We start from the raw sequence: 24,760 nt of genomic DNA on the forward strand, positions 1-24,760 counted from the left end.
AAGACCAGATCTGCCCAATTTAAGTCTAAGCCCAGATCTGACCAATCTAAGTCTAAGCCCAGATCTGACCAGTTTAAGTCTAAGACTAGATGTGACTAATTTAAGTCGAAGACTAGATCTGACCAATGCAAGTTTAAGACTAGATCTGACCAGTCTAAGACTAGATCTGACCAATGTAAGTTTAAGACTAGATCTGACCATTCTAAGACTAGATCTGACCAATCTAAGTGCAAGACTAGAATTGGCCCATCTAAGACTAGATCTGGCCAATCTAAGTCTATGAGCATTAACTATTGAAGTCTACTCTGATGAGAGATGAAACATCTTCTAAGACAAACCGAACAGTCCAGTTGTGATCCATTGAACGCCCTGAGACAACAAAGACCTGGATGAATGAGAACCCTTACTCAGACACCATTCAGTACATACTTTTCATCACACAAGGTTACATTGAAAATACATGAAAACAACCTCAACCTTACCTGTAGAGAGATCTCCCCCCGATTGTGACCAGGTTACTGAACACACTTAAGTCTGTGATGTTGTCGGGCCAAGACTGGATGTTCAGAAAGCCTAGATGGGGACACAAACAGACAGGTTGTAAGGACTCGGTGCTCCTGACCGAGCAGAAGACTAACGGTGTTTGAGTTTGAGGTGACGGCATCCCGCTAGGTGTAGCAGCGTTCCAGAATATAGGAACTACACACCTGTCTAGGCGGGAGTTTGGCGCCAGCTGTGTGTCTCATCAAATCCCATACATCAAGTTGTTTGCAATTCCTTTGAGCTATCCGCATCTCCGCTGTTGAAGCGTTTAAAAAGACGAGAAAAGCCGAGAGGGTGGAAGTGGCTCATTTAGGATTTTCAATAATGGATTTGAAAGTATGAAATATTCAGTGGAGACCAGTGGGAGGTACAGCCCTCCAGCTAATACCGTAAGACAAACAAAATAAGTGGATGAGGGAGTACGGAAGTAATATCAGGTGGAATAATGGACTGACGGCGTAATTAAATGAAACCCAATGAAAATGGAGAAAAGGCATACTTGTGTTGTTTTATGATAACAACGTGCGTCTCAGAGAAGTGGTGGTTCAGACGAAAGGAAATCATTGAGGTTGTGATGGGAACATTCCTTAATCGATGAACAATTAGACTCCATCACGTTGAACTGAATCATTCTCTCCTGCACGGTGCGTAATGTTTACTCCAGAAAGAAGGGAGGTTGTTGGGAGATAAAGAAGAGGTGCACTGGACAGGGAGCCAAAGAGAGCAATAACCTTCAACAGCGTCTTTATCAGTTTGTGGACATTGTTTTGTTTGCACACATCCCTGCTGAGCTGCTGCGTCTGCGGCGGGGTCCGAAGCATATTAATTGTGTTTGATGAAGAAACGCAAAAGACAAACGTCTGGTAATTGTGAGGATGTACACTGTGGGACTCGGGCTAAATGAACCTGAGCTGAATGTGATATGAAACATTTGGCTTCTATGGCAGTGGGGACCTTTTACCTTTGCATCAATACCGGCACTAGGGTTGTACAGTATACCGGTACTGGTATAGTATCGCGGTACTAATGAATCAAAAACGGTACTATAATCTGTTTGAAAAGTACCGGTTTCACATATTTTTTTTAACGTAATTTCTTTAACAGGCATGACGGCGCGTCGTCACGTCATGACATTGCTGGTTTTACAAGCAGAGGAGCATGTTCGCTGCTGACCCGTCTCCGCTCGGGATGGTTCCTGCTGGCCCCACCATGGACTGGACTTTCGCTGATGTGTTGGACTTTCACAATATTATGTCAGACCCACTCGACATCCATTGCTTTCGGTCTCCCCTAGAGGGGGGGGAGGGGGGGGGGGTTACCCACATATGCGGTCCTCTCCAAGGTTTCTCATAGTCATTCACATTGACGTCCCACTGGGGTGAGTTTTCCTTGCTCGTATGTGGGCTCTGTACCGACGATGTCGTTGTGGCTTGTACAGCCCTTTGAGACACTTGTGATTTAGGGCTATATAAATAAACATTGATTGATTGATTGATTGATTGATTGATGTTCGGCAGCGCACAATCACAGAGGACTTACGAGCAGAAACAGTGCGGAGACAGAAAAGGGAGAACGGACGCATTTTGGTCTAAAAACTAAAGATAAATGTGAAACTATAACACTGATCCGTGGTCCGGATCATGTTTTTGTTATGTTCTGTTAGTTTAACTCCATAGTTCCTGTTTTTTGTGCACTCTTGTTTGTTTTGGTTGCCATGGTGGCATATGATTTTCCCCTGCCGCAGGTGTTCGGACGCTCACCTGGCTCTAATCAAGAGACTATTTAAACCACCTTTGCCAGTCAGTCGGCCTGGCGTCATTGCTCGTTTCAGGTCTGATTCTATAGTTATGCTAGTTATTGTTTTCACGCCACAGTTTCATGTTGTTCTATGCCATAGTTCAAGTTAGTTGTTTCGTGTGACAGTTTCATAGTTATTCCATGCCATAGTTATGTTAGTTGTTTGTTTCTTGAACAAAGCTGCGAGGTTTGTTCTCCCGGGATGCAAACGGACTATTCCGGACAAGGCTTGCAGGTAGAAACATATTTATTAATCTAACTACAAAATAACAGGCAAAAACTCTCTAACTGTGGCATGAAATAAACAAGACTTACGTAGAGGGTTGCGTGACAATAGCGTGAAGCAAACAACTAGCATAAACTATAGCATAGCAAGAAACAAACAACTAACATATCCATTGCACGTTTCTCACATGGATAAAGATTTGTAGTTTCACAGTAAACTTGTATCTAATGAAAACATTTACTTTGTTCCTGGCATCGTTAGCGTTTGCCTCATCCCTCACTTCAAGGATGAGTAAAGAATGTGTTAAATTGAAAAGAGATATTACAGTATTATCTGCTCACAGATGCCACCTAGCAGTTGTTTGAGCACACTGCAGCGAGTCCTGGATTAATTAACCAAAACTCGCTCCTTAATGCTTCAGTCACTCGCAGGATTCTCACAGGAATTAGGCATAAACCAACCCAGACCCATTGTCCAGTTTGACCAGTTCAAGTGCAAAGAGCATACAGGAGTTAAAATAGAAGTAAATTCCGGACTTTAAGCCGCTACTTTTTTTTTAACCATGTGGCTTATAAAGGGTGCAGCTAATTTGGGGATTTTTCTTCGCTAATGGCTGTAATGTTTTGTGTTCGATAGTTTTGATTAAACACAAGCAGACACTGAAAAGGTGTGTGTGGAGGGAGAGGTGGCCAGTGCTGCCTGCAGGAGCAAATGACACCGCCTCTGTCCATGGTGCTGAAGACAGAACACCATCAGACGGGGGCCTGGCAGTGCTGACGGCGAGACACAGCTGGCAGGTGATTAGATTTCACAGGTGGTACGTGTTAATCTAATCATCTGTTGTCTTTAACAGTAAGCGGCCGGGAGCAGGGGTGAGAGAGGATACGGACGTGGCTGAAAAGTCGCGTCCTGCTGGAGAGAAAACTTTTTTTTAAAACATATGATTATTAAAACCTTGTGTCTGACATTGGGACTGCGAGGACGCAGCTTCCACAGTGTGTTATTGTTTGTGCTATGGCGCCATCTTTTTGACGATTTCACTCACTGCAGGTGTTGCGGGTTGATAATGTACTTCCTGTTTCAATGCCTTACACAGGAAGTAAAACTGTCCATAACGTTTCTGCTCAAAACGATTCTTCATTAATCACTCCAAGCAACGTGTGTTAGTTTTACAATACAACTAAAACAATTCTTACTTACTAAACTGTCCCACGTTTGATGTCTGTAGGAGTGTTTTCATGCATATATGTACGTGCTATCATAATGTAATCAATTAATAGCATTAGCAAATATGCTAACACGTTTACGAGTGTCTGTGTTCGTATTAACTTACAATGGCATTATTTTTGTATTGTTTCAGTTTCACAAATTTCTCAGTAAATTCACCAAAACGTCATCGTGGCGTTATTGAGTCTGTTTAGCTGATTGGAGAGCTAGCTTGCGCAGCTAGTGGGTCCATGACGATGACTTCTGTTTTGTTTGATCATCCATTTTACTGCCGTGTTACAGACACCGTTTGGAGACAATTAAGGTATGTAAATAAACATTTACAAAAGATTTCTGTGTAAATAACTAATTCCACAATGTACAGTATATATACTATATGTGGTTTATACTCTGGTGTGGTTAATATATATACATATATTTTGTATTTTATTTTTTTATTTAGTGGGTGCGGCTTATATACCGCTCTATGGTCTGGACAATACGGTAATTAATTAATAATTATACGGAATGCAGAACTAATACTATTCATTCATCCATTTTCATCACTGATTTTGAGCAGAAACGACGGGTTACACCCTTCAATCCCCCGTCATCATTCAATCCTTTGGCATATGATGACAAACTCACATTTACTCCCCTTGCTTGCTCTCTTTGTCTTGTCTTGTCTACACTTTTTTTGAAGCCTCTTTCTTTGCGCTGTCCTCCAAATCTAAACATCAGACATGAAATTGATTAGCTGGACTCTCGACTCAATTGACAAAATCTTTTCAACGAGGAAAAGAGGTTCGGGGGAGCCTGCCTGCCCTGATGGAACCATTGCTGCGGGGTACGTGAGAGATTCCTGGGACAAATGGAGAATCATGTGCCTCTCTGTCCTTTCCATCGAGGACGTGGAAGACATCTACCTATTTGGAACCATGATCGCGGGGTACCTGCTGATTGGGCTGGGCATTGCTCTGGTGTATCGTCAAATTCGTAAGACGATGGCAGCCACTTAAGGAGCCCAAAGGCTGTTCGTTGCAATGGAAGGTTTGGGCCATATTGTGGCATCACAGTCTCGGGCGATTTATGAACTGAATCGCAAGATGGATCACATCATGTAGAAGCTCGTTGAAAGGGAAACATTGGATATGAGAGCCAACATGGACGAATAGAACAGACAAGCCGTTGTAATGTCTGCTCTTGGAAAAACAAAAATCTTAATCTACGATTTGACTCCCTCGAATGGCTTTGACGCTGCAACAACAGGAGCAGGCTGTTCTGAAAACATCCCCGAGGACTCTCAAAGATGGACGCTTTTGACCTCCTTCCCTCCTCAACGATACCTGGAAGTCGAACTTTGCTTGCATTGCATGCAGAACGGGCCCAATACACCCAAAGACAATGAGCATATACACAAACACACACCCCACCCCCACCCAACGCCTTCACCACCGCTTGATTCCCCTTCGGGGTGATGGACGGCTGAGTAGCGCTTTATAGCAGCAGGCCGGCCTCCATGGTCCCAACCCCCCCCTGTTGTGAGTTGTTGTGATTATATGTAACTTATTTATGTGTGCTATAGCAAATGAGTTTTTTGTCTTGGACTCAGTCTGGACCCCCTCCCAAGGGTCCAGCCTTGGACTGATATTTTTTACTCTTCCCCCCTTTCCCAATATCACCTTTTTCCCACCTTTTTTAAGGAGCGCCGAAAGTGGCTGATCCGTTGGCGGTCCTGTTCTTGTCTCCCTGTAATGTATGTCTGCTCTTAGTGGGACTGTGTTGAAAATGTAATTTCAGTCCTTATATGCCTTGTACATTTTAAAGAATGGAAAATAATAAAGCATCCTGAATCCTGATCCTGAATTTACACCTACAAAGTAAAGTCTCCGATTAACCAAATGCACATGTTTGTGGGCTGTGGATGGAACCCAGAGCACTTGGGAAAAAACATGCAAATCCAAAGAGGATTAAAACATTCGACCTCTTCTCTTGACTGTGAGGTCAACATACTGACCGCTAATCCACCATTTAAATTTACCATTTGAATTGTACAACGGTCAGAAGAAATAAAGACAATGCCTGCAGAGATGGATGAGTATTGCGAGAAAAACATCCGAGGTGACTCCCTCCTAAAACTCTTGTGTGTCCTCCTTTGTGTTCTTGATTTTTCCATCTTGTTTTCATGTGTAACCTCGGACAAAGCCAGTTGGGGCTTGTTCCGTGCGCACTATCTATTACAGGGGTCACCAACCTTTTTGAAACCAAGAGCTACTTCTTGGGTACTGATTAATGCGAAGGGCTACCAGTTTGATACACACTTAAATAAATTGCCAGAAATAGCCAATTTGCTCAATGTACCTTTAACTTTATTTTATTATTAATAATGAATGATATTTACACTTAATTGAACGGTTTAAAAGAAGAGAAAATACGAAAAAAATGACAATTAAATTTTGAAACATAGTTTATCTTCAATTTCGACTTTTTAAAATTCAAAATTCAACCGAAAAAAAGAAGAGAAAAACTAGCTAATTCGAATCTTTTTGAAAAATTTAAAAAAATAATTTATGGAATAATTTTTCCTGATTAAGATTAATTTTAGAATTTTGATGACATGTTAAAATCCAATCTACACTTAGTTAGAATGTATAACAAATTGAACCAAGTTACATTTCTAACAAAGACAAATCATTATTTCTTCAAGATTTTCCAGAACAAAAATTTTAAAAGAAATTCAAAAGACTTTGAAATAAGATTTAAATTTGGATTCTACAGATTTTCTAGATTTGCCAGAATCATTTTTTTGAATTTTAATCATAATAAGTTTGAAGAAATATTTCACAAATATTCTTCGTCGAAAAAACTGAAGCTAAAATGAATAATTAAATTAAAATTAATGTATTATTCTTTACAATAAAAAAAAATAATTTACTTGAACATTGATTTAAATTGTCAGGAAAGAAGAGGAAGGAATTTAAAAGGTAAAAAGGTATACGTGTTTAAAAATCCTAAAATCATTTTTAAGGTAGTATTTTTTCTCTAAAATTGTCTTTCTGAAAGTTATAAGAAGCAAAGTAAAAAAATTAATGAATGTATTTAAACAAGTGAAGACCAAGTCTTTAAAATATTTTCTTGGATTTTCAAATTGTATTTGAGTTTTGTCTCTCTTAGAATTAAAAATGTTGAGCAAAGCGAGACCAGCTTGCTAGTAAATAAATACAATTTCAAAAATAGAGGCAGCTCACTGGTAAGTGCTGCTATTTGAGCTATTTTTAGAACAGGCCAGCGGGCTACTCATCTGGTCCTTACGGGCTACCTGGTGCCTGCGGGCACCGCGTTGGTGACCCCTGATCTATTATTTATTGCTCATTTTTTTTGTTTGTTTTTGTAGCTGCATGGAGAAATGGCGCCGCTGAAGTGGCAACTGCTTGCAACAGCTCTCTTTAAATTATTTTTGTTCTTTAATGTTTCCCTCTTGTTTTTATGTGGGGGTGTTTACCCCGTATTTTTTGTGGACTTTTCGTATTTGCACTGCAAACACATCATTTCCCCATTGAGGTATACATAAAGTATATCTTATAAATAAGGTGTGTCAAAAAATCCAATGATTTTTGAATAAATTGCGATTCTTCTTCGTAGCGATTCCTAATTGATTAAAATTAAATCAAAAATCGATTGAAAAAACAATGATTAAATACAAATATTTTATTTATTTATTTTTTTAATCTGTCCTGCTCAGAGGGGTGTTGAACTCATTTTAGCTCAGGGGCCACATGGAGGAAAACCTGTTCCCAGGCGGGCCGGACTGATAAAATCACGGCATAAAATTTTAAAAATAAAGACAACTTTAAAATTGTTTTCCTTATCTTATTTCAGCCAAAAATAGAACAAGAACATTCTAAAAATGTAAACATTACAATATTCTGAGGAAAAAAAAATTGGTGCAGTTTCAAAAACACCATGAAGAACACAATGAACTTAGACTTTGTCTCAGTGTTTATACAAAGCAATTAAACCTTTAGCACTTCCTGTTTGGCATTCTCACGTTGGCAGTTCACCATTAAAGACGTGTTTGAAAAAAAACGAGTGTTTCCTCAAACCTGTCATGCCATGATGAACGGTGTGTCACGCGAGTCGTGATTTTAGGGATGCAGATTAACGAGGTTGGAGCGTGAGGTAATAAAGGGGAATTTATAAATAGAACGAACAAAAAAGCGAGAGCAACGGGGAAGTGCTCTGACTAAACAGGGTATGACGAAACAAAACAAAAATGCAAAAACACTTACAGGAAAAGTGGAGCTGACGGCGTCCACGCAGTTCGAGTGTACATGCGTTAAGCTTTCAAAAGGATCGTCTATGGTCACCAGACAATCAAGAATAGTAGCATCAACAAACATACCATGTCCTGACAAAGAATGGTGGCTCACCCTGAACTTCAATAGAACTGATTGCAAACCAAAAACAGGTGAGAGGAAATGCTCTGTGACAAAGATGTGTGAAGCAGTCACGAAAAAATACCAACACAACAGGAAAAGTCACCGAAATAAATACGCAGGACAGGAACTAACACAAAACAACGGAGAACACCAACAAAAGGGCACGGCCTGGACATCCCCAATTGCCACAACACATTCATTCACCGTCATTCAAATATTACAATTATAATATAAACAAAACAATTGTCAAAATTAGAGATGTCCGATAATGGGTTTTTTGCCGATATCCGATATTGTCCAACTCTTAATTACCGATTCCGATATCAACCAATACGATATATATACAGTCGTGGAATTAACACATGATTATGCCTAATTTTGTTGTGATGCCCCGCTGGATGCATTAAACAATGTAACAAGGTTTTCCAAAATAAATCAACTCAAGTTATGGAAAAAAATGCCAACATGGCACTGCCATATTTATTATTGAAGTCACAAAGTGCATTATTTTATTTTAACATGCCTCAAAACAGCAGCTTGGAATTTGGGAGGTTGAGGTGGGTGGGGTTGAGGTGGGCGGGGTTTGGTGGTAGCGGGGGGTGTATATTGTAGCGTCCCGGAAGAGTTAGTGCTGCAAGGGGTTCTGGGTATTTGTTCTGTTGTGTTTATGTTGTGTTACGGTGCGAATGTTCTCCCGAAATGTGTTTGTCAATCTTGTTTGGTGTGGCTTCACAGTGTGGCGCATATTTGTAACAGTGTTAAAGTTGTTTATACGGCCACCCTCAGTGTGACCTGTATGGCTGTTGACCAAATATGCCTTGCATTCACTTGTGTGTGTGTAAAAAACGCATATATTATGTGACTGGGCCGGCACGCTGCTTGTATGGAGGAAAAGCGGACGTGACGACAGGTTGTAGAGGACGCTAAAGGCAGTGCCTTTAAGGCACGCCCCCAATAACATTGTCCGGGTGGAATTCGGGAGAATGGTTACCCAGGGAGATTTTCTTGAGGGGCACTGAAATTCGAGAGCCTCCCAGGTTGTAACCAATATCGATAATTTCCGATATTACACTTTAAAACATTTATCTCTATACAAAACTGTAACATAAATCGACATATCTTTCTAACACATCTCCAACCGTGATTAGATTCCGGTACAATTATCATTCAGTCCAAAGACATGTGAATGTCTGGAGAATTATTCTTATAAAATCATATATAATATCACATATTTATGAGTGACGCAGCAGAAAGGAGCTGGGAATATTTTTTGCAATAACATTCTATATGAAGCGCCCTGTCTTTCATTGGTATTTGACTTGTTCCAATTTACGTACAGCACGATGTCTACACACATCAGTAGCGATAGTGATGTCCTAATAATACAGTGCTGTCTTACTCGCCTCAATCATCAATCAGTCATGTTTTTTCTCCACATTCTGCCGACAGCACATTAATGCAAACAGCAAATTACAACTCAACACCACTTTTAAACAAACAAAGGTCATTTCTTCACGTGCCTTGCTTAATTGCGTAGAGGTAATTACCGTCTGAACCACCATCCATGTATAAAAAAGATGGCTTTGATGTGATTGCCCACTGGACAATACATACTTTAAAAAGGCAACAGAGAAATGTGTGTGCGTGGGATGAGCTCATTTAAAAGCTGGAGGACAGACACTAGTGACCTCGGGGGTCAGAGAAGCAGGTTGGCTGCCTTCGTCAAATGTCATGTAGTGCTGACAGCTCAGGGAGAAGACGAGCTGAGCAGACACACTTCCACAAAATCCTCTTTGGCTTCACCATCAAATAAAAAGAAATACATGTATACCTTTCTCTTTTAAAATGTTTATTAATGATGATATAACATATTTTCCGGACTATAGAACGCATTTATAAGTATATGTATTAGAGATGTCGATAAATGCTTTAAAATGTAATATCGGAAATTATCGGTATCGGTTTCAAAAAGTAAAATGTATGACTTTTTAAAACGCCGGAGTGGTACACGGACGTAGGGAGAAGTACAGAGCAATTGCGTCTCCCAGTCATACTTGCCAACCCTCCCGATTTTCCCGGGAGACTCCCGAATTTTAGTGCCCCTCTCGAAAATCTCGCGGGGTAACCATTCTCCCGAATTTCTCCGGATTTCCACCCAGACAACAATATTGGGGGCGTGCCTTAAAGGCACTGCCTTTGCGTGCCGGGCCGGTCACATAATATCTACGGCTTTTCACACACACAAGTGAATGCAAGCATACTTGGTCAACAGCCATACAGGTCACACTGAGGGTGGACGGTATAAACAACTTTAACACTGTTACCAATATGCGCCACACTGTGAACCCACACCAAACAAGAATGACAAACACATTTCGGGAGAACATTCGCACCGTAACACAACATAAACACGACAGAACAAACACCCAGAACCCCTTGCAGCACTAACTCTTCCGGGACGCTACAATATACACCCCCCGCTACCCCCAACCCCGCCCACCTCAACCTGAGCATGTCCCAAATTCCAAGCTGCTGTTTTGAGGCATGTTAAAAAAAATGATGCACTTTGTGACTTCAATAATAAATATGGCAGTGCCATGTTGGCATTTTTTTCCATAACTTGAGTTGATTTATTTTGGAAAACCTTGTTACATTGTTTAATGCATCCAGCGGGGCATCACAACAAAATTAGGCATAATAATGTGTTAATTCCACGACTGTATATATCGGTATCGGTTGATATCAGAATCAGTAATTAAGAGTTGGACAATATCGGAATATCAGATACCGGCAAAAAACCCATTATCGGACATCTCTAATATGTATGTAAGTCGCACCCACTAAATTTTCGTGAAAAAAATGTTTTCCATATATTAGGCGCATCAGACTATAAGACACAGATATATACGTTATGAAATTAGTTATTTACACAGAAATATTTTGTGTAAATATTCATTTACATACCTTAATTGTTTCCAAACGGTGTCTGTAACACGGCAGTAAAACGGCAGATCAAACAAAACAGAAGTCATCGTCATGGACCCACTAGCTGTGCAAGCTATCTCTCCAATCAGCTAATCAGACTCAATATCTCCACGGTGACATTTTGGAGAATTTACTGAGGAATTTGTGAAAATGAAAGAATACAAAAAGAATGCCTTTGTAAGTTAATAATACCAACGCAGACGATCGTAAACCTGTTAGCTTATTAGCTAAAGGTAATGACAGTAGCTTTATTACATTACGATAACACCGACGAATATGCATGAAAACACTCCTATAGACATCACACATGGGACGGTTTAGTTATATTGTAAAACTTACCAATGTTGCTTTGAGTGATGAATAAAGAATCAATACGAGCAGACACGCTACGGACGGTTTCACTTCCGGTTTAAGGCATTAAAATTGGAAGTACATTTTCAACCCGCAACACCTGCAGTGAGCGAACTCGTCTAAAAGATGCCGCCGTAGCACAAACAATGACACAATATTTTAGTGTCTGCTTGTGTCAAAAAAACTGTATGTAAATAATTAAAAAAACTTTCCGTTCGCTGAGTTCCCAGTGAACAGACAAAAGCTGTCTTTGTTGCACCAAGCCAAAGGCTTGGAAAATTCCGCTCTGTACGATAGGAAGAGACGGGAGGGGTTATCTATTGTGATCCAAGACTTGCCCAAGCTCGATCCAGGACCATTCCAAGCCCGAGGCATCTTTTTCTTTTGTGTTAATGTGACCGAAAACAACGGCTGTTTACATACCCCCCATTCCTTTAGAAACAGCTGTTGTTATGTAATCAGGGAATATCCAAATTAAAGAGGAGACGTGAACCTTTTTTCGTCAGAGCGTGATGACACTGTCCAAGGGTACAGGTGTACGCGTCTCTCCTTAAATTGAGCAAAACTGAATCCTGTCTCTGCTTAATTCTTTGCTTCTTGTCTTGTTTAATAGATGTCATCAGTGTTTGAACCTGACAGCTTGTGTTTAATGAAAACTATTGAACACAAAACATTGCCGTCATTAGCGAAGAAAAATCCACAAATTAGCTGAACTGTTTAATAAGCCGCATGGGTCAAAAGGTAGCGGCTTATAGTCCGGAACTGTGGGTTTGGTTTAGTTTTTGCCTCATTCCTGTGAGAATCCTGCAAATGATTGAAGCATTGGGGAGCACAGGTTGGTTAATTTATCCAGGACTACCTGCAATGTGCTCAAACGACTACCAGGCAGCACCTGTGAGCAAATAATACTGTATCATACCTTTCTCTTTCAGACTTAACAAGAAAGAATGCCGTTGTAGGTTTAATAATGCTAACACAGACACAACGGGTTAGCATATTAGCTAATGATAACAACGTTAGCTTGATTGACATTAAGATAGCACGTACAAATATGCATGAAAACACTCCTACACTCATCACACATGAGGCTGTTCAATTAGTAAAACATACAGACGTTGCAAAGAATACATACGAGTGGAAACGCTGTGGAAGACCAGAAGACGGAACGTCACTTCTACTTCCGGTTGAAAGCTCATTTTAAGCTGAAGGACAATGCAGCATGACAGCACCCGCAGTGTGCGAACACGTCCAAAAGATGGCACCGTAGCACAAATAATGAAACACCCTCTCAGTGTTTTTGCTTGTTGTTTTTTTAAAATAATTTTTATTAAAGCTGCCAGCGAAAAACAATCAAAAAGTAGCCGCTTCTTCTTATAAGCCGCAGGGTTCAAAGTGTTGTAAAAAAGTTGTTGGCTTACAGTCCGGGATTTACGGTCGTTTTGATCAAATCTCTGCTCTCTTTCTCTCTCCGGAGTTTGGGTCTTCTACCTGTGACTTAGTTTCCTCCAAATAACGCTCATTAGAGACTTTTAATCGGTGAAGTTGTCAGTGTTGATGTTTTTTGTTTTTTTTCTATACCAGGGGTATTTAACTTGTCGCCCGGTTGCCGGGAAGGACATCAGACCGGCCCGTGAGTTCAGTTCAAAACTTGGGAGACAAACATTTTTGCAGCAAATTCCTGAAAACAGTAGAGTTCTCCTGTTGTGTAGAAGAACTTGGACCAGTGTAGTAAACACATGGGCAGATCCTTGCAGTGACCTTTGAACCTTCTAGCAATCATAGAACCCTGGGGTCCAGACTTGGGATTTACATAACTGAGGCGTTCCTCAGGGCTCCCCTTTAAGTACTCTCCTTTTTGGCACTTTTTGTTTATTACTGGTGTAATATGGTGTTTATTATCAGTGTAATATGATGTTTACTACCAGTGTAATATGATGTTTATTACCAGTGTATTATGTTTATTACTAGTGTAATATGATGTTTATTACCAGTGTATTATGTTTATTACTAGTGTAATATGATGTTTATTACCAGCGTATTATGATGTTTATTACTAGTGTACTATGATGTTTATTACTAGTGTAATATGGTTTTTTATTACTAGTGTATTTTTGGTGTTTATTACCATAGTAATATGATGTTTATTACGATTGCATTATGGTGTTTTATTACCAGTGTAATATGATGTTTATTACTAGTGTAATATGCGTATTACTAGTGTAATATGATGTTTATTACTAATGTAATATAATGTGTATTACTAGTGTAAAATGGTGTTTTATTACCAGTGTAATATGATGTTTACTACCAGTGTACTATGATGTTTATTACCAGTGTATTATGTTTATTACTAGTGTAATATGATGTTTATTACCAGTGTATTATGTTTATTACTAGTGTAATATGATGTTTATTACCAGTGTATTATGATGTTTATTACTAGTGTACTATGATGTTTATTACTAGTGTAATATGGTGTTTATTACTAGTGTATTTTTGGTGTTTATTACCATAGTAATATGATGTTTATTACGAGTGCATTATGGTGTTTTATTACCAGTGTAATATGATATTTATTACTAGTGTAATATGCGTATTACTAGTGTAATATGATGTTTATTACTAGTGTAATATAATGTTTATTACTAGTGTAAAATGGTGTTTTATTACCAGTGTAATATGATGTTTACTACCAGTGTAATATGATGTTTATTACCAGTGTATTATGTTTATTATTAGTTTAATATGATGTTTATTACCAGTGTATTATGTTTATTACTAGTGTAATATGATGTTTATTACCAGTGTATTATGATGTTTATTACTAGTGTACTATGATGTTTATTACTAGTGTAATATGGTGTTTATTACTAGTGTATTTTTGGTGTTTATTACCATAGTAATATGATGTTTATTACGAGTGCATTATGGTGTTTTATTACCAGTGTAATATGATGTTTATTACTAGTGTAATATGCGTATTACTAGTGTAATATGATGTTTATTACTAGTGTAATATAATGTTTATTACTAGTGTAAAATGGTGTTTTATTACCAGTGTAATATGATGTTTATTACCAGTGTAATATGATGTTTATTACTAGTGCAATATGATGTTTATTACTAGTGTAATATGATGTTTATTACCAGTGTAATATGATATGTATTACCAGTGTAATATGATGTTTATTAGAAGTGTAATATGGTGTTTATTACCAGTGTATTTTTGATGTCTATTACCAGTGAAATATGTTTATTACTAGTGTAATATGGTGTTTTATTACCAGTGTAATATGATGTTTATTACTAGTGTAAAATGATGTTTATTACTAGTGTAATATGGTGTTTTATTACCAGTGTAATATTATGTTTATTAGTAGTGTAATATGGTGTTTATTACCAGTGTATTTGTGTTGTTTATTACCATAGTAATATGATGTTTATTACTAGTGCATTATGGTGTTTTATTACCAGTGTAATATGATGTTAATTACTAGTGTAATATGCGTATTACTAGTGTAATATGCGTATTACTAGTGTAATATGATGTTTATTACTAGTGTAATATAATTTTTATTACTAGTGTAAAATGGTGTTTTATTACCAGTGTAATATGATGTTTACTACCAGTGTAATATGATGTTTATTACCAGTGTATTATGTTTATTACTAGTTTAATATGATGTTTATTACCAGTGTATTATGTTTATTACTAGTGTAATATGATGTTTATTACCAGTGTATTATGATGTTTATTACTAGTGTACTATGATGTTTATTACTAGTGTAATATGGTGTTTATTACTAGTGTATTTTTGTGTTTATTACCATAGTAATATGATGTTTATTACGAGTGCATTATGGTGTTTTATTACCAGTGTAATATGATGTTTATTACTAGTGTAATATGCGTATTACTAGTGTAATATGTTTATTACTAGTGTAATATAATGTTTATTACTAGTGTAAAATGGTGTTTTATTACCAGTGTAATATGATGTTTACTACCAGTGTAATATGATGTTTATTACCAGTGTATTATGTTTATTACTAGTGTAATATGATGTTTATTACCAGTGTATTATGTTTATTACTAGTGTAATATGATGTTTATTACCAGCGTATTATGATGTTTATTACTAGTGTACTATGATGTTTATTACTAGTGTAATATGGTGTTTATTACTAGTGTATTTTTGGTGTTTATTACCATAGTAATATGATGTTTATTACGATTGCATTATGGTGTTTTATTACCAGTGTAATATGATGTTTATTACTAGTGTAATATGCGTATTACTAGTGTAATATGATGTTTATTACTAGTGTAATATAATGTTTATTACTAGTGTAAAATGGTGTTTTATTACCAGTGTAATATGATGTTTACTACCAGTGTAATATGATGTTTATTACCAGTGTATTATGTTTATTACTAGTGTAATATGATGTTTATTACCAGTGTATTATGTTTATTACTAGTGTAATATGATGTTTATTACCAGCGTATTATGATGTTTATTACTAGTGTACTACGATGTTTATTACTAGTGTAGTATGGTGTTTATTACTAGTGTATTTTTGGTGTTTATTACCATAGTAATATGATGTTTATTACGATTGCATTATGGTGTTTTATTACCAGTGTAATATGATGTTTATTACTAGTGTAATATGCGTATTACTAGTGTAATATGATGTTTATTACTAGTGTAATATAATGTGTATTACTAGTGTAAAATGGTGTTTTATTACCAGTGTAATATGATGTTTACTACCAGTGTAATATGATGTTTATTACCAGTGTATTATGTTTATTACTAGTGTAATATGATGTTTATTACCAGTGTATTATGATGTTTATTACTAGTGTTCTATGATGTTTATTACTAGTGTAATATGGTGTTTATTACTAGTGTATTGTTGGTGTTTATTACCATAGTAATATGATGTTTATTACGAGTGCATTATGGTGTTTTATTACCAGTGTAATATGATGTTTATTACTAGTGTAATATGCGTATTACTAGTGTAATATGATGTTTATTACTAGTGTAATATAATGTTTATTACTAGTGTAAAATGGTGTTTTATTACCAGTGTAATATGATGTTTACTACCAGTGTAATATGATGTTTATTACCAGTGTATTATGTTTATTACTAGTTTAATATGATGTTTATTACCAGTGTATTATGTTTATTACTAGTGTAATATGATGTTTATTACCAGTGTATTATGATGTTTATTACTAGTGTACTATGATGTTTATTACTAGTGTAATATGGTGTTTATTACTAGTGTATTTTTGTGTTTATTACCATAGTAATATGATGTTTATTACGAGTGCATTAATGTGTTTTATTACCAGTGTAATATGATGTTTATTACTAGTGTAATATGCGTATTACTAGTGTAATATGATGTTTATTACTAGTGTAATATAATGTTTATTACTAGTGTAAAATGGTGTTTTATTACCAGTGTAATATGATGTTTATTACCAGTGTAATATGATGTTTATTACTAGTGCAATATGATGTTTATTACTAGTGTAATATGATGTTTATTACCAGTGTAATATGATGTTTATTACTAGTGTAATATGATGTTTATTACTAGTGTAATATGATATTTATTACCAGTGTAATATGATGTTTATTACAAGTGTAATATGGTGTTTATTACCAGTGTATTTTTGATGTTTATTACCAGTGAAATATGTTTATTACTAGTGTAATATGGTGTTTTATTACCAGTGTAATATGATGTTTATTACCAGTGTAATATGATGTTTACTACCAGTGTAATATGATGTTTATTACCAGTGTATTATGTTTATTACTAGTGTAATATGATGTTTATTACCAGCGTATTATGATGTTTATTACTAGTGTACTATGATGTTTATTACTAGTGTAATATGGTTTTTTATTACTAGTGTATTTTTGGTGTTTATTACCATAGTAATATGATGTTTATTACGATTGCATTATGGTGTTTTATTACCAGTGTAATATGATGTTTATTACTAGTGTAATATGCGTATTACTAGTGTAATATGATGTTTATTACTAATGTAATATAATGTGTATTACTAGTGTAAAATGGTGTTTTATTACCAGTGTAATATGATGTTTACTACCAGTGTACTATGATGTTTATTACCAGTGTATTATGTTTATTACTAGTGTAATATGATGTTTATTACCAGTGTATTATGTTTATTACTAGTGTAATATGATGTTTATTACCAGTGTAGTATGATGTTTATTACTAGTGTACTATGATGTTTATTACTAGTGTAATATGGTGTTTATTACTAGTGTATTTTTGGTGTTTATTACCATAGTAATATGATGTTTATTACGAGTGCATTATGGTGTTTTATTACCAGTGTAATATGATATTTATTACTAGTGTAATATGCGTATTACTAGTGTAATATGATGTTTATTACTAGTGTAATATAATGTTTATTACTAGTGTAAAATGGTGTTTTATTACCAGTGTAATATGATGTTTACTACCAGTGTAATATGATGTTTATTACCAGTGTATTATGTTTATTATTAGTTTAATATGATGTTTATTACCAGTGTATTATGTTTATTACTAGTGTAATATGATGTTTATTACCAGTGTATTATGATGTTTATTACTAGTGTACTATGATGTTTATTACTAGTGTAATATGGTGTTTATTACTAGTGTATTTTTGGTGTTTATTACCATAGTAATATGATGTTTATTACGAGTGCATTATGGTGTTTTATTACCAGTGTAATATGATGTTTATTACTAGTGTAATATGCATATTACTAGTGTAATATGATGTTTATTACTAGTGTAATATAATGTTTATTACTAGTGTAAAATGGTGTTTTATTACCAGTGTAATATGATGTTTATTACCAGTGTAATATGATGTTTATTACTAGTGCAATATGATGTTTATTACTAGTGTAATATGATGTTTATTACCAGTGTAATATGATATTTATTACCAGTGTAATATGATGTTTATTACAAGTGTAATATGGTGTTTATTACCAGTGTATTTTTGATGTCTATTACCAGTGAAATATGTTTATTACTAGTGTAATATGGTGTTTTATTACCAGTGTAATATGATGTTTATTACTAGTGTAAAATGAGGTTTATTACTAGTGTAATATGGTGTTTTATTACCAGTGTAATATTATGTTTATTAGTAGTGTAATATGATGTTTATTACCAGTGTATTATGATGTTTATTACTAGTGTACTATGATGTTTATTAGTAGTGTAATATGGTGTTTATTACCAGTGTATTTGTGTTGTTTATTACCATAGTAATATGATGTTTATTACTAGTGCATTATGGTGTTTTATTACCAGTGTAATATGATGTTTATTACTAGTGTAATATGCGTATTACTAGTGTAATATGCATATTACTAGTGTAATATGATGTTTATTACTAGTGTAATATGCGTATTACTAGTGTAATATGATGTTTATTACTAGTGTAATATAATGTTTATTACTAGTGTAAAATGGTGTTTTATTACCAGTGTAATATGATGTTTACTACCAGTGTAATATGATGTTTATTACCAGTGTATTATGTTCATTACCAGTTTAATATGATGTTTATTACCAGTGTATTATGTTTATTACTAGTGTAATATGATGTTTATTACCAGTGTATTATGATGTTTATTACTAGTGTACTATGATGTTTATTACTAGTGTAATATGGTGTTTATTACTAGTGTATTTTTGTGTTTATTACCATAGTAATATGATGTTTATTACGAGTGCATTATGGTGTTTATTACCAGTGTAATATGATGTTTATTACTAGTGTAATATGCGTATTACTAGTGTAATATGATGTTTATTACTAGTGTAATATAATGTTTATTACTAGTGTAAAATGGTGTTTTATTACCAGTGTAATATGATGTTTACTACCAGTGTAATATGATGTTTATTACCAGTGTATTATGTTTATTACTAGTGTAATATGATGTTTATTACCAGTGTATTATGTTTATTACTAGTGTAATATGATGTTTATTACCAGTGTATTATGATGTTTATTACTAGTGTACTATGATGTTTATTACTAGTGTAATATGGTGTTTATTACTAGTGTATTTTTGGTGTTTATTACCATGGTAATATGATGTTTATTACGATTGCATTATGGTGTTTTATTACCAGTGTAATGTGATGTTTATTACTAGTGTAATATGCGTATTACTAGTGTAATATGATGTTTATTACTAGTGTAATATAATGTTTATTACTAGTGTAAAATGGTGTTTTATTACCAGTGTAATATGATGTTTACTACCAGTGTAATATGATGTTTATTACCAGTGTATTATGTTTATTACTAGTGTAATATGATGTTTATTACCAGTGTATTATGTTTATTACTAGTGTAATATGATGTTTATTACCAGCGTATTATGATGTTTATTACTAGTGTACTATGATGTTTATTACTAGTGTAATATGGTGTTTATTACTAGTGTATTTTTGGTGTTTATTACCATAGTAATATGATGTTTATTACGATTGCATTATGGTGTTTTATTACCAGTGTAATATGATGTTTATTACCAGTGTATTATGTTTATTACTAGTGTAATATGATGTTTATTACTAGTGTAATATGCGTATTACTAGTGTAATATGATGTTTATTACTAGTGTAATATAATGTGTATTACTAGTGTAAAATGGTGTTTTATTACCAGTGTAATATGATGTTTACTACCAGTGTAATATGATGTTTATTACCAGTGTATTATGTTTATTACTAGTGTAATATGATGTTTATTACCAGCGTATTATGATGTTTATTACTAGTGTACTATGATGTTTATTACTAGTGTAATATGGTTTTTTATTACTAGTGTATTTTTGGTGTTTATTACCATAGTAATATGATGTTTATTACGATTGCATTATGGTGTTTTATTACCAGTGTAATATGATGTTTATTACTAGTGTAATATGCATATTACTAGTGTAATATGATGTTTATTACTAGTGTAATATAATGTGTATTACTAGTGTAAAATGGTGTTTTATTACCAGTGTAATATGATGTTTACTACCAGTGTAATATGATGTTTATTACCAGTGTATTATGTTTATTACTAGTGTAATATGATGTTTATTACCAGCGTATTATGATGTTTATTACTAGTGTACTACGATGTTTATTACTAGTGTAGTATGGTGTTTATTACTAGTGTATTTTTGGTGTTTATTACCATAGTAATATGATGTTTATTACGATTGCATTATGGTGTTTTATTACCAGTGTAATATGATGTTTATTACTAGTGTAATATGCGTATTACTAGTGTAATATGATGTTTATTACTAGTGTAATATAATGTTTATTACTAGTGTAAAATGGTGTTTTATTACCAGCGTATTATGATGTTTATTACTAGTGTACTATGATGTTTATTACTAGTGTAATATGGTTTTTTATTACTAGTGTATTTTTGGTGTTTATTACCATAGTAATATGATGTTTATTACGATTGCATTATGGTGTTTTATTACTAGTGTACTACGATGTTTATTACTAGTGTAGTATGGTGTTTATTACTAGTGTATTTTTGGTGTTTATTACCATAGTAATATGATGTTTATTACGATTGCATTATGGTGTTTTATTACCAGTGTAATATGATGTTTATTACTAGTGTAATATGCGTATTACTAGTGTAATATGATGTTTATTACTAGTGTAATATAATGTTTATTACTAGTGTAAAATGGTGTTTTATTACCAGCGTATTATGATGTTTATTACTAGTGTACTATGATGTTTATTACTAGTGTAATATGGTTTTTTATTACTAGTGTATTTTTGGTGTTTATTACCATAGTAATATGATGTTTATTACGATTGCATTATGGTGTTTTATTACCAGTGTAATATGATGTTTATTACTAGTGTAATATGCGTATTACTAGTGTAATATGATGTTTATTACTAGTGTAATATAATGTGTATTACTAGTGTAAAATGGTGTTTTATTACCAGTGTAATATGATGTTTACTACCAGTGTAATATGATGTTTATTACCAGTGTATTATGTTTATTACTAGTGTAATATGATGTTTATTACCAGCGTATTATGATGTTTATTACTAGTGTACTATGATGTTTATTACTAGTGTAATATGGTTTTTTATTACTAGTGTATTTTTGGTGTTTATTACCATAGTAATATGATGTTTATTACGATTGCATTATGGTGTTTTATTACCAATGTAATATGATGTTTATTACTAGTGTAATATGCATATTACTAGTGTAATATGATGTTTATTACCAGTGTATTATGTTTATTACTAGTGTAATATGATGTTTATTACCAGCGTATTATGATGTTTATTACTAGTGTACTACGATGTTTATTACTAGTGTAGTATGGTGTTTATTACTAGTGTATTTTTGGTGTTTATTACCATAGTAATATGATGTTTATTACGATTGCATTATGGTGTTTTATTACCAGTGTAATATGATGTTTATTACTAGTGTAATATGCGTATTACTAGTGTAATATGATGTTTATTACTAGTGTAATATAATGTTTATTACTAGTGTAAAATGGTGTTTTATTACCAGTGTAATATGATGTTTATTACTAGTGTACTATGATGTTTATTACTAGTGTAATATGGTTTTTTATTACTAGTGTATTTTTGGTGTTTATTACCATAGTAATATGATGTTTATTACGATTGCATTATGGTGTTTTATTACCAGTGTAATATGATGTTTATTACTAGTGTAATATGCGTATTACTAGTGTAATATGATGTTTATTACTAGTGTAATATAATGTGTATTACTAGTGTAAAATGGTGTTTTATTACCAGTGTAATATGATGTTTACTACCAGTGTAATATGATGTTTATTACCAGTGTATTATGTTTATTACTAGTGTAATATGATGTTTATTACCAGCGTATTATGATGTTTATTACTAGTGTACTATGATGTTTATTACTAGTGTAATATGGTTTTTTATTACTAGTGTATTTTTGGTGTTTATTACCATAGTAATATGATGTTTATTACGATTGCATTATGGTGTTTTATTACCAATGTAATATGATGTTTATTACTAGTGTAATATGCATATTACTAGTGTAATATGATGTTTATTACTAGTGTAATATAATGTGTATTACTAGTGTAAAATGGTGTTTTATTACCAGTGTAATATGATGTTTACTACCAGTGTAATATGATGTTTATTACCAGTGTATTATGTTTATTACTAGTGTAATATGATGTTTATTACCAGTGTATTATGTTTATTACTAGTGTAATATGATGTTTATTACCAGTGTATTATGATGTTTATTACTAGTGTACTATGATGTTCATTACTAGTGTAATATGGTGTTTATTACTAGTGTATTTTTGGTGTTTATTACCATAGTAATATGATGTTTATTACGAGTGCATTATGGTGTTTTATTACCAGTGTAATATGATGTTTATTACTAGTGTAATATGCGTATTACTAGTGTAATATGATGTTTATTACTAGTGTAATATAATGTTTATTACTAGTGTAAAATGGTGTTTTATTACCAGTGTAATATGATGTTTACTACCAGTGTAATATGATGTTTATTACCAGTGTATTATGTTTATTATTAGTTTAATATGATGTTTATTACCAGTGTATTATGTTTATTACTAGTGTAATATGATGTTTATTACCAGTGTATTATGATGTTTATTACTAGTGTACTATGATGTTTATTACTAGTGTAATATGGTGTTTATTACTAGTGTATTTTTGGTGTTTATTACCATAGTAATATGATGTTTATTACGAGTGCATTATGGTGTTTTATTACCATTGTAATATGATGTTTATTACTAGTGTAATATGCGTATTACTAGTGTAATATGATGTTTATTACTAGTGTAATATAATGTTTATTACTAGTGTAAAATGGTGTTTTATTACCAGTGTAATATGATGTTTATTACCAGTGTAATATGATGTTTATTACTAGTGCAATATGATGTTTATTACTAGTGTAATATGATGTTTATTACCAGTGTAATATGATATGTATTACCAGTGTAATATGATGTTTATTAGAAGTGTAATATGGTGTTTATTACCAGTGTATTTTTGATGTCTATTACCAGTGAAATATGTTTATTACTAGTGTAATATGGTGTTTTATTACCAGTGTAATATGATGTTTATTACTAGTGTAAAATGATGTTTATTACTAGTGTAATATGGTGTTTTATTACCAGTGTAATATTATGTTTATTAGTAGTGTAATATGGTGTTTATTACCAGTGTATTTGTGCTGTTTATTACCATAGTAATATGATGTTTATTACTAGTGCATTATGGTGTTTTATTACCAGTGTAATATGATGTTAATTACTAGTGTAATATGCGTATTACTAGTGTAATATGCGTATTACTAGTGTAATATGATGTTTATTACTAGTGTAATATAATGTTTATTACTAGTGTAAAATGGTGTTTTATTACCAGTGTAATATGATGTTTACTACCAGTGTAATATGATGTTTATTACCAGTGTATTATGATGTTTATTACTAGTGTAATATGGTGTTTATTACTAGTGTATTTTTGTGTTTATTACCATAGTAATATGATGTTTATTACGAGTGCATTATGGTGTTTTATTACCAGTGTAATATGATGTTTATTACTAGTGTAATATGCGTATTACTAGTGTAATATGATGTTTATTACTAGTGTAATATGATGTTTATTACTAGTGTAAAATGGTGTTTTATTACCAGTGTAATATGATGTTTACTACCAGTGTAATATGATGTTTATTACCAGTGTATTATGTTTATTACTAGTGTAATATGATGTTTATTACCAGTGTATTATGTTTATTACTAGTGTAATATGATGTTTATTACCAGCGTATTATGACGTTTATTACTAGTGTACTATGATGTTTATTACTAGTGTAATATGGTGTTTATTACTAGTGTATTTTTGGTGTTTATTACCATAGTAATATGATGTTTATTACGATTGCATTATGGTGTTTTATTACCAGTGTAATATGATGTTTATTACTAGTGTAATATGCGTATTACTAGTGTAATATGATGTTTATTACTAGTGTAATATAATGTTTATTACTAGTGTAAAA

The 24,760-nt window shown here is 33.4% G+C and overlaps 1 protein-coding gene across 1 annotated transcript in view; it reads right to left on the bottom strand.

Annotated features, from left to right (window-relative positions):
- erbb4b (erb-b2 receptor tyrosine kinase 4b) overlaps positions 1-24,760 on the bottom strand; it is a 1,077,295-nt gene that overhangs the window by 240,939 nt on the left and 811,596 nt on the right. The window contains exon 11 of the mRNA XM_062068882.1: positions 483-573. Within this exon, the coding sequence (XP_061924866.1) occupies positions 483-573 (91 nt within the window). The remainder of the gene's footprint in view (positions 1-482; positions 574-24,760) is intronic.

This window comes from Entelurus aequoreus, linkage group LG14 (genome assembly GCF_033978785.1).
Source record: "Entelurus aequoreus isolate RoL-2023_Sb linkage group LG14, RoL_Eaeq_v1.1, whole genome shotgun sequence".
NCBI lineage: Eukaryota > Metazoa > Chordata > Actinopteri > Syngnathiformes > Syngnathidae > Entelurus > Entelurus aequoreus.